At 44.1% G+C, this 12,167-nt stretch overlaps 1 protein-coding gene across 3 annotated transcripts in view; it reads right to left on the reverse strand.

Annotated features, from left to right (window-relative positions):
- Nucleotides 1-12,167, reverse strand: part of cntn5 (contactin 5) — a 46,732-nt gene that overhangs the window by 17,173 nt on the left and 17,392 nt on the right. For all 3 annotated transcript variants that reach the window (XM_088381077.1, XM_088381074.1, XM_088381075.1), the window contains 4 exons: nt 9,237-9,332; nt 7,083-7,286; nt 4,063-4,165; nt 1,718-1,899 (listed from right to left, as the gene is read on the reverse strand). In XM_088381077.1, coding sequence (XP_088237203.1) covers nt 1,718-1,899; nt 4,063-4,165; nt 7,083-7,286; nt 9,237-9,332 — 585 coding nt within the window. The remainder of the gene's footprint in view (nt 1-1,717; nt 1,900-4,062; nt 4,166-7,082; nt 7,287-9,236; nt 9,333-12,167) is intronic.

Genomic DNA, 12,167 nt, shown 5'->3' on the forward strand with positions numbered 1-12,167 from the left:
ATCAAACTTTAAACTCCGCCCACACGAGATGTCGCGAAAATTTTGCATTACACATCTGGCGAGGAGTTTTTAAGCCAATTCCCGAGTATGAGTTCATCAAAGGACGAGCCCTGGCTCTGTCCCAAAATGGCCGACGACCTGTTCAATTTCAGGCCGGAGAACTTTTTCATGTATCATATTTGTGTTTTTAAGTCAATTCCCGAGTATCAAAGAACGAGCCCTGGTACTGTCCCAAGATGGCCGACTTCCTGTTCAATTTCAGGCAGAGAACTTTTTCATGTTTCAGGTGAAACTACAAAAGAACGAAAAAAGGCCTCTCTTCATTTTGGTGGATTGGTCTTGAAAGATTAGTTAAAATGCTACAAAATATCTCCATGGCAAAATTTGTTAGGCTTGTGGTTTTATGAAGTGGTAATGAATTTATTGAGAATAATTGGAACGATAAAAAAAATTCCTAAAGGGGCTTTTGCTTATTGGGTGCACCGGCTCTAATAAGCGGAGTTCAATAAAGTTTCTCCAAATAAGATGTCTTTTATGTGCCCGGTGTGATTAATACGTTAGAGTTACAGCCTTTCATGTCCACTAATGCAATTCGGGGTTTCCCGAATGCACCGCTGTTCCCATTGTTGTCTATTCCGTGCAATTTCAGTTTGGCCCAATGTTGTTGTCTGATTGCTCCTTTATGGCCAGGAATGTCCAATTCACAATAAAAGCCCAACGTAGTATCAGATGACCTCAAGGAAATTACTTTTAGCCACAACAAGCTGGGGCTTCTTTTCTCCTTGTGCTGTCAACTGAATCAAGGCGGCGGCAATGGCGGCGGCACAGGACCTTGGAAGTGTGTCCCGCGCCAAAGCGGCGGTACTTCATTACGTCGGCCTTGTGCGCGTGGCACGGCTTGAATTGGGTGGCCGCTTCCTTTATGATCACTTGCAAAACGAGTCAACGTGCCTACGCTAGCATTTTCCCCAAGAATCGTCGCAAAGTTTAAATACGAACGTTTTTTACATAGCGGTTGCTCACTGACACATTCGGCGGAAAAAAAAATTTCAGCATACCAAATTTCACTTCTTTTTTTAACCTCGTCTACAAATAACCTGATCTATATCTCTATTTTTGAAAAATCAGTTGCGGCCCTTGAGCACAAAAGTTTACACACCCACGTCCTGAAAGAAAAGCGCCGGCTAATTGGCTACGGTAGTCAGCAACATAATTACACTTTTCTTGACACAGTTTTTTTCTCGGCTTGGAGCTAAAATTAAATCCTGCCAAGAGTCAAGAAAATGTTATTGGTAACTGCCCAGCTTTTCCTTTAAAGAAAGTTATTAAGGAGTGCTCAGCCCGCATTTAATGAAAATGGGCAGCAGTTTGATGTTTATTATTATTGATTATTATTGACAGAACTCATCCTATCCCGAGACACAAATTATAACATGACTGACAGAAACGAGGAGCACTACAGCGCAAAAACTGAGCACATAAAAAAAAAATTGTATGGGAGGAGTACATTATATAAAATATTTAATTGAAGCCAAAATTTGACTTGGCAATATTTGCTAAAACAAAAACAGCAAGCCTGAAAAAAACAATACATTCTTTATCCTCTGCGACGAGCTGAGACCAGTCGACTCATCTCTAGTGTACAGGCGTCCATTTTTTGGACTCCACATGAAGTGGATTTTCTTTCCAACGACTGAGAAGCATGCTTGAGACTTACTATAGACCTGCAGATGTCCCTTGAAAGCCGTCCCTCCCCTCGGGTTCTCAGCTTTGCACTCGTACGTCCCCGAGTCCTCCAGCTGGATGTTGGGGATCTCCAAGACGGCCTGAGACTTGCGGAGTCGGGCCTTTTTCGGAATATTGCCGTTGATCTTTCGCCACGTGATTGTGGGCACCGGACTGTGACGAGAAAAAAAAAAGGAGTAGAGTTTCGAATGTTGTGGAAGAGGAACGCGTCTGTGCTTTCTTTCTTTACTGTATTTCCTCCCAGCGCAGATGACATCTCAATTAGCATTCGGGGCAATTTCTAGGCCGACCTTCAAAACGGCTCGGTGATTAAGAGTCGGCATTGACTCCACGCCGGGCTGCTCACGAAGAATCACTTGATTAAGATGCAAGTAGGTATTGTCTACCCGTTCCTTTTTTTTTCTTTCTCCAGAAACATCCGTCTTTCAGACACATTAAGCGTCTGCCTCGAGAGCACGGCCCGCTGTTATAATAAGCCACTCTACTCCCGCTCAACGCGAAGGCCCTCGCCATTCCCCCCCCCCCTCCCGAGGCTGAACAAGCATCTGCCAGGATTTGTAGAGTTTGATTCCCCTCGGGCTCAGTTAAACTAAAAAGCGAGTGGGCTGCTGTACGGCAATTTAGGCAAAAGTCTCCAAAACGTTTCAGGGCGCAAGTGAAAGGAAGCGGGGAGATGAAAGTCTTTGAACCGACGCCACTTTTTTCTTGGAATGAAAAAGACGGCGTTTCAACTTTGATCCATCCATCCATGCATTCCTTTGCGTGTTGGGAAGTTGGCCGGAGTCTTTCCAGATTGACTGCGCACTGTGGATTGATTGGTCGACGGTCAATCACAGCACACAGATGGACTGAGAATTTTTTGACACCTCCGCAAAAAATTAGTCATGACTTGAAAGTGATGAAATTGGAATTCGGAGCAAAATGTGCGAGCAGCTCGAAACGAGGATCGAATTTCTTATATTGCGGAATATAAAAACAGCACGTCATGTCATCGCGCCAATCATGGTCGCCATGAGCGCCGAGAAAACCGAAGGGCGTCCTTCGCCAAATTCCCGACGCCATTCTAAGCGCCATCATCCGTCTCAACTAACAGGAAATGGCTCTCTGATGGAAAGTTATCAAACGGAATTGAGTTTAGCGAGGAGAGAGCCAGGCACAGCTGCTGTTTGGCTTTTTTTGTCGGCAGAATTTTCAGTCCCGGGCGTTGAGATGTTTGGGAAGGAATTTGGCGTAATGAGCGACGCTGATTGGAATCTAGGTAAACGGCGATGAGGTTTTCACTGATTTATTTTAGATTAGAGACACTGGATGACAGACAGCCATGAATAATTCATGCTGACTAATTATAAACATAATGGAGTGTGTGATGCAAGCAAATTTCTGCACAAAAGCAAATCACTTTTCTCTCGAGAAGATTGAAAATATGTCACGACATTTTGTTTGTTTGTTTAAATGTTGTAAAATTAACAGCAAAACTTAGTTACAGTCATCAGATCAGATATTTGCCAAGTCTTAAACTTGTCATCTGTGAAATTAATGTCAACTTCGGTCAGATCCCAAAAAAAGAACAAAAAACTAGCACTTGATTTTATTTGATTTCATAGATTTCTTTCCTGTTTAATATTTCAATGTTTTACTGCATTTTAAATGACTATTATATTACATTCTTTCATCTAATGTTCAACTTTATCATTATAATATTACACTTTGACTTATTGATAATACTCATAATGACATTTTGATCAAGTCACATCCTTTTTAAATTTCTTCTTGTCATCATTTGACTGACAGCCTAATAAGCTTTCACCGAGATCGAACAAGCTAGCATCATAAAACCTCTCAATGTTGGTGTTACGAAAACCAACCACCCCCGGCCCCCGCAAACGCGGCCAGAACTGTTTCAGCATTTCCGACATCTCCCGCGATGCTAACTTTAGTAAGTGTGCTAAGTGCACTCTCTGTGGACTCTTCCCTCCTGGCAGACGACTATTACAATGTCATTTATTTTCCGTGCCGATATAACCTTGTCCCGCTCCGTTCATTCATTCAACGCAGAGCTTGGAAACACACACACACATACATTAAGCCTTATCCCTAAGGGTGGATACATCTAACACACACCCCCACTCTCTTAACATCCCGCCTGAAGAAGTCATGTAATGGAATAAAGACGTTTTAAGAGGACAGGAAAAAGACAGGGAACATTAACCGAGCTGTGATGAGCTGTGCTGCTCTTTGTTAAAAATCAGATTTTATTATCAGCCACCACAGGAAATACCCAGCGTTTATTTGCGCAATATGTCCTTGTTTACTTACTTGCCCAGCGCGAAGCACTCCAGTCTGACGGTGACGCCTCTGGCAGCCAACACCGAGGTGGGGAAGTGCACCTCAATTTTGGGCTCGTATTCACCCATGATACCTGGAAAAGGTTAAGGAAGAGAAAGCGTGGGGATGAAGATAATGGCTGTATTGCAAATCATGATCTGTGTGGTGAGCAGGGAGCACTTCGTAATGTTTGTAAATATTAAGCATCTGGGTCAATCCAAATTTTTCATCAATCTGGTTTGTGGATGTTATTTTCGTTGTCGTTGAGTCAGAAGTAAACGGTTAGCATGCTAGCTAATGTCAGCTGTATGGGATAATGGATGGCGTTAGGGACGAAGCTCAGTTTCATTTGGGGATTTTTAGCTGAAAATATCTGTACAATAAATGTATCTAGTCAAAAGATGTCTGTCTTTTCTTTCACCCATCCATTTCTACTGATCACACTTTATTAAACGTGGCCTGGTTCTAACATCCAAGAGGATAATTGCATTTTTCTCTTTATCTCCCCAACGTCCTTTTTGCACCCAGTGCTTTGTTTTGAGAAGGGTAATTGACCTCGGCACGTGCGTTGGATATTTTCGCAGCGGTGTAGCGCATTAACGCCGGGCTGAGTTAGTCGTGTTAAACGGTAGCCGAGGAAGGCGCCATTAAGATGATGTACTAACACAATGTGCGAATGTAGGCCGGGATAACCAATCTGCTCGACAATCCGCATTGCCGGCCGATAAGGTGCTATCAGTCCAGCTAAGTGGCGACATGACGAATGGCGTGCCTCCTCCACTCGCACTCGAGGAGGGACCGGGCGTCCTTTTGTTTATTTGCCAAGCGCTTAAGGCGGCCATTAATATCCATTGGCGATCATGTCACCCCGTACGGCTTCCAGCTCATTTGGATAAAAACAACAACAAATTCTACCAGTATTTCCTCACACCGATACCTAGTACCGATACCTCTCATTTCATTTAACACAATGACAAAAAAAATGTGAACTAAGTCTTCTTTCGAACACAAACGATGATTCACTGATGTGTAAAACTGCCACAGTACGGCGCCACCTATTGCATAGGAGGACTTACTAGACGTCAGGTTTTGTTAACCTAAAATCTTGGTGTCTGTTATATGCAAAATAAGACTGGTATTGGATTGATACTGATACCTGGTATCGGTACTGGCCCATCCCTAGGGTGCGCCGAATCCTCCCCCCCTATTTTCTGTATAAGTACTCATTTCATTCTACATGTGCAATCATGGTCTCAAAGTAATACATTTGCAATGTTTCATTTCTTGCCTTTATCATATATTTTAAAAATCATATAAATTCAATCTGCGGGCCTCAGCCTTGATGGGAATAAAAGAAATAATGTGAGAAGCGTGTCTGAGGCGAGAGCATTATCAGCCGTCATTGCGACGGCGCTTAACGTCTGCGGTCAGATTGGGCAAGGTCGAAATGCTGTTGCTTTGTTCGACTGTCGATTGAAAAAAAAATAGGAAAAGACATGACATGAATATTACCTTATAGTGTCGATACCGCTTACGCCCTCAGTTAAATTCAGGCATGACATGACAGTTTCACAACTACTCTAAACGACTCAGTAGCCTGCGATAAATTTTACGTCGAGGATAAAGAATAGGCGCCTAATATTGTCGACATTCGTGTTTGTCCGACGGGTTGTTTTGATAGCATGAAAGTCAAGCTAACTTTGGATTACGCTATGCTTTGTCAAAATGGGTACAGAATTGACAGTCGAATTTGAACTTTTGTACTGGGCTACGTTTCAGAATCTGTCGTTTATTCAATCCTTCTCCCTTTACCAATTTTTTTTTACGTTCAGGTGCTGCAAAGATAAGATCTGTCGGCACACCCTGTTGGAGATGGCATGCGAGCTGACGATCAATGGCGTCCAGCGGGCCGTAATAGAGCCCAGATGCTTGTTTTGATTAAGAGCCTTGGTTACAAGTGACAACAGTGAGCTGCACACACACACACACACACACACACACACACACGCGACACGACACACAAACAGCAGTTTCGGAGCGTAGACTGTGTAATCACTTTTAGCGAGACACAGATTGCGCCGTGCGATTGGTCGCCACCCGTGACCGACGCGCCAGCATTTGGACCCGTCTGTCGTGAGGTGTGCCAAAGCAATTTTCCCCATTTTAAAATTGGGACGCGCAATATGGCAGAGGGCTGCATGAGGCCACCGAGGGGGGGGGGTGATTTGGGCTCGCTCGAGGTGTGCGGGTAGTGGTGTGGGGCTTGCTTTGGCATTACGGACTTTCATTTGGAAACCTAGACTCTGTCATGTTTGCTCATAAATGGATTCATCAAAATAAGCGTACGTTTGGTTGATTTTTCAATCTGTTGTCATTTAAAATATGGATCAGAAAGTGACTGCAAGCATGTTAGCAGATTTATGCATCCGCAGGTGTCGCAGCTAAGATTCAGCTAAGCCTCAGCAAATCATTTTGTAAAAGGTTAAAGTATTCAACTTTTTTTTCCTGGAGGCTATCCAATAATGTCATGATTTAATAATGTCATAATTTAATGAAGCTGCGAGTTGACGTCGTCGTATGCTTCCCAGGCATGAAGGCCCTTTACCTCCATCACCTGGGGACCGCCGCAAAGCCTCGACGGGCTCCCGTGAGGAGGCGTGATGGACGAGGATGCGAGGCTTCAGGAGCCCACAGGTGGATTGTAACACAGCGCATGGCTCAGCCCCTGGAGGGGGGCGTTATTTTAGAGCCATGTATTTCCGAGGTCTGTATCAAAAATAATTGGATGAAGTTGGATAAAATTGTGATATTTCTGTCCCGAACAAATGTACTTATTGTTTATTACAGATGCTATTTTTTAATGTGTAATTCACATTATAGCGAGCTATATATATTTTTGTACAGGTATTTATTTTGACATTTTATTTTATTTAAAATTCTTATTTTATATATATATTTTTGAATTGCATTTATTTCTGTCATAATATAATATCGCCGATCAAAGGTCTCACCGTCTGTCCTGAGCGTGAGCGGCGTGGGCGGGCTGAGCACGCGGGCGTTGGTGGCCGTGTTCTTGAGCAGGCAGATGTAGCTGCCCACGTCCGAAGGCTGCACCTTGGACACGTAAAGGTTGCCCGTCATCTGCGAGATGAAGCGGCGGCTGTCCTCGGCCACGAAGGACGGGAACTCGTTGAACACCCAACTGTAGATGATCTCTGCCAGACAATAGCCACATGTTTTATTCCATATCCTGCTTCTATAAAAAAATACTTAAAATACCACTTTGCTGCTATTTGTACATATAACATTTATTTTGAAATACAGAGTAGCAGCTCAGCAGGGTATATTGCAGCCCGGCCCGGCGGGAATATCCCAAAACGTCCAATTACTCACTCTGAGGCTCAGAAACGCTTACAGGAGCATCGCACCGACGAGGAATGTGAATGCTTGAACGTTTACCGAAACCAACAGTGGTCTAGAACTTTCTATATGAGATAAGACGGACTTGTAATACATCGCAAAGCTTTTCCAGGGGATAGTCGAATAAAAACTCGTCTTATCTTGTATAATCAAGAGTTGGATTATAACTCTGTGGAAATGGCAACATCCAAATTCAGGTTTTGTTGCGGCCATGCTTATTATTTTTTACATACAAAATGTTCTTTAAAAAAAATGCCTGTACTGTGAATTTATTTACTTGAAATCATAATCAAATACACTTAAAAGGGCGAGAAAACAAAAGTCAGCCATTTAGATGCGTTATAGTTCACCACTAGAGAGTGAGAGGTGTGCGTCGGCGATTCAAAGTGAAGCATTTTTCAAAATTAATAAAGTGCCGTGTCAGCGTCGATCGCATCTGGAGACACTTGAACTCAATTCGATGCTTGAAGCTTAACAAGGTGGCGTTTTAATCGGCTAAAGGGACTATTTGATAAAGGGATGGAGGGAGGGATTAGCCCGTCGGTTTACACACGTGCACACCACCTCTCCCACGCGCGTGCGCACTTATTTCTGCTTGGTTAGTAAATCTTCCTGCTGAAAGTGCAATAAAATTCTCGTCGCCACCATAATGCAAGGTCATTTGCCATCGTCTCTGATCAATATCGCCGTAAATCCGCCAGGCTGACCTAATTGAAGGCTTTTTTGCCACCATACCAGACATGCGAGCTTTACATCCAATAGAATGGGCGATGGTTTGTTTACACGAGCTGAGATCTTTTGTGGTTTGCTCACTTGAATTAGTAGTAGTGGCAAAATCAAATCTGCATTGATCCATCTAATGTGATATGAGCCACGTGTCTGTAACCAATCCGGCTGGACAGAAAAAAAATCACTGAGGACGTCCTGCCGCCGCCGTCTCCTGTTGTTATGCTCTGATTGCTCTCAAAAGAAACAGCACCGTTCATAGAAAAGGCTCTGATGGTGCATTGACAAAGCGCGCCGCTCGGTGAGCCGCTTGGTAGCAGGTCTAACAGAGAGATGCTGGACAAAAAATATTTTAGTGGTCAGCTCGGTCTGAAAGATCGAAAAATGAGTTAAATAAAATGGATTTATAAATTACAAACAAATAATATTATACATAATCTTATAGATATTATATATAACACAAAATTTCATATGTAACATTATACTACATGCTTTTATTTTGAAGGTCTGACATTCAACAGGATGTGTTGTGCAGAAAATATTGCTTTACATGAAAGTGTGGTGCAAAAAACAAAAAGTTTGGCGACAGCTTTTTAGAGAACGTCATTATTCGGTAAGCCTCGCTGGATGGTGTCAAAAAAAAAATTGTTTCTGGAAGTGCGAACGGGGGCTGAAGAGTACTCTGCAAGCACTCCCACTGGACCGACGTATCTGAGTGAGTCACTCTCACTGACAAGAGCGTGCATTAGAGGACGGGTCGGGCCAGATATGCTTTTACACACCGAGCGATGTTGCCTTTCGTTGCTAATGATCCTGCAAATTGCCTCCCCGGGATGCCGGGTTCTGCCGCATGCTCGGGTAGGCCGCTGCGAGGGTAGTTGAGCCTCGGGGAAAAGAGGACCTCATCCCCTCCAAAACTGAATGAAACTAAAGTACCCCTCTGGTAGTTTTTCGTCCTATATTTGTAGTGTTAAGTGACGGCCGAGGCCAAGTTCCAGTAAATCAAGCGACTCTCTTACCTGGAGAATGCGGCGGCGGCGTGCACATGAGCACCACACCTTGGCCTTCACGCACCGAGACGCCGCCCCTGGTTTTTGCGCTAAACTCTCCGATGTCTGCAACACACAAACAAAGAGATTAACGAGTGTCCGTCCATCTGTCCATTTGTCTGGAGTCGCAGCAGCCGTCGTCATTGGATTGTGTAATCACAAAATTCTTGGGTATTATGATTTACTAGGAATATATTATGAAAAAAAATCAGCCACCAGCGCAAACCTAAAAACGATTTATTTACGAAAAATATTTGTTCATCTGTCTATGCCCGTGACAGGCAGAACAATTGTGTTTGTTTAATGGTGTGCGATGAGATTCTCCGTGTCAAACTTGGATAAAAGGTCGAGAATCATCTTTAAAGCGTACAGTGTAATGTTGCAGAAAGCACACCCACAAACAATAAAGGACACGAAGATGTCATCGGTGCGGCGATGACACGAGCTTGCCCTTGCGGCGCCGCAAAGCTTCAATCAAGCGACGGAAGGCCTTTTCCTCTCTCGCCGCTGATGCGAGCCTCTTTACCTCCCATTGATTTCCCAGCGTCGGACTAAACTCCGCGTGTGGCTTCTCGGCGCTCATCTGGCCGCTTGCCGTCTCCGACCTAGAGACGCTTGATCCCCTGTAATCATGGCTCATTTGCTCCGCGCGACGAGTATCGATCGGAGGCGCTAACGACCCGCCGCCGTCGCGCTTGATAGACGAGCGGCTGTCAACTCTGCTCGTCTCGGAAAGCCACGCATAAATCCCCGTTTATTGCTCATCGGGGCTTTAATGGACTAAGAAGGTGGCGATATGACCGGAATGAGGTCGTCTTCCGATCGTAAAGGTTAGTGCGCGTCAGCGGCGTGATCAACAGTATACGATAATATACAAGCGCGGTAATTACAAGGCTACAACACAACTGCTGCACTTGCAAGACCAGATGGAATGCACGCCGCTATAAATAGCCCACATGCTGTGGAGTCGGTCCGGTCCTAATTTAATGAATATTGAATGGACCTGAATGGGAGCGGGTCTCCCACTGGCAGAGCACGATAACGCGGCCGTCAGAAGCAGAAGCATTGTAGCTCGGAATATCCAATCACTGCAATGGGAAAACATCTGCGGGCGATGCATTTTTGTTATTCGGGCCTCGGCAAAAGCCGGTCTGTGTTACCTGGCATAAAGGCGGATTGTTAGGAGCATTAATGACCGGCGCTACATTTGCATATGAAACAAATGTTTTCCCCGATTGGGTTTTACACTTCGAAATTGTACAGTGAAAAACGCACGATGGTCATTTCGCTGCAACGTATTACGAGCAGCGGGAAAACCGAGTTGCAGGAAAGTGGAAGCTGTGAGGGATGAAAGTCAATGAATTGGGAAAATTCATTTATTCAGCGGTTTGAAGATGAAATTAAGGCTGTCAAAATTAGTCAAAAATTACTTTGATATCGATTAACCGTTTAGAACCATTAAAATGGCCCAAATCATCGGATTTTAGCGCCTCGACGGTAAATTATCTTTGATTTCAGCAATTTGTCATGAAAGCAGATTGAGAGTTGAAGCCCCGACGCAATTAGTTTCAAAAACGCTGGCGAAGACAAGAAATGATTCGATTAATCGATGATCAATAATCCCTGGTGACGGTGGAAAAAGAAGCAATCCACATGTTCCAGTTCCTCCACTGTGTGACACATACGAAAAAAAACCCAAATCCCTCTCGATCCATTTTCAGAATGGGGGGCATCTGCAAACGAGTTATGAACCAATCAATATTCATGACTTTTTTTTTTTTTTTTTAATAATGCAGCAACCATGGCGCGGTCGTTAAGAACTCGTCCGACATTACAAGTCAACATATGTCCGCATGAATGTTTAAAATGGCCGTGACGCAACCGGCGGCAAATAGCAGCAGGTGCTTGATGCTAATTAGCTTCGGCGGGCTTCAATCAGAAAGCATTAACGTAATCGGTCATTTCTGACTGATAGCCGCATTCCTGAGTGGATTGCAACTCCCACAGCTCCGAGCTAATCACCACTTGTCATCTAAAAAAAAAAAAAAAAAAAGAACAGATCGAGTCTGGCACTATTGACATATAGTAAATAATCTTTCAATTCATTCGAAGGTGTATGAAACAAACATACGGCCTCGATACGCAGACGGAGGAAAGCTGGGGCTGAGTTGAGTGCCTTCAAAGCAGCCCAAGTGCGACTGGGAGATTTGACAAAAAAAAAAAAAAAAGGCTGAGAGCAGAACATCTTTTTGCAGGCAGCGTGACTGAAGCGTTCCCGGCGCCCTCCGGCTGCCGCTTGGCCGGTGAGCTGTCACTTGAGAGGCGCCGCGCAGCCTTTACCTGACCCAGCAAAAATTCTGCTAGCTAGACTCGACCCGCCGTAACCCGCGTGGAGCAGGTGAGGCGTTCCTTCTGAGAAGGTCACGCTTCTCTTCCACTGCTGAAGAATTGGCTGCTGAATTTGTGAAAAAGATATATATTTGGGGAGAGGAGCTTAAAAAATACAACTCAGATGGTAGGAAGATGTTTGTATGTCTTGGGAGAAGCCAGATTTAGCTTGGGTTGTTAGCGGAAGTTATGGAGTCTGGAATTTTGGCTCTGACAAAAACCAGGCAGCGCTCATCAAATGTTTCACTGTGAAAGCGCAACATTATAACAAGTTCTTCTACAAATAGTCTGTCCCCACATAAAAGGAAAATAATATCAGTAAAGTGCTTTGCACGTATTCCAGAATATGACCCAAACGTGATTGCTTAGGTCTAACCAAGCCGCATTTCTGCACAATGCACTAAAAGCTATTTGGTCCAATGAAAGCGCCAAATGCTCTTTTGGCCTGAAGAAGAAATGGCTTTTTAAGAAAAGACCTCACTTGCCTCCTCCTCTTTCTTTCTTTCCTCTCTG

Source organism: Syngnathus floridae, chromosome 7 (assembly GCF_059516105.1).
Source record: "Syngnathus floridae isolate MCC-2025c chromosome 7, RoL_Sflo_1.0, whole genome shotgun sequence".
NCBI lineage: Eukaryota > Metazoa > Chordata > Actinopteri > Syngnathiformes > Syngnathidae > Syngnathus > Syngnathus floridae.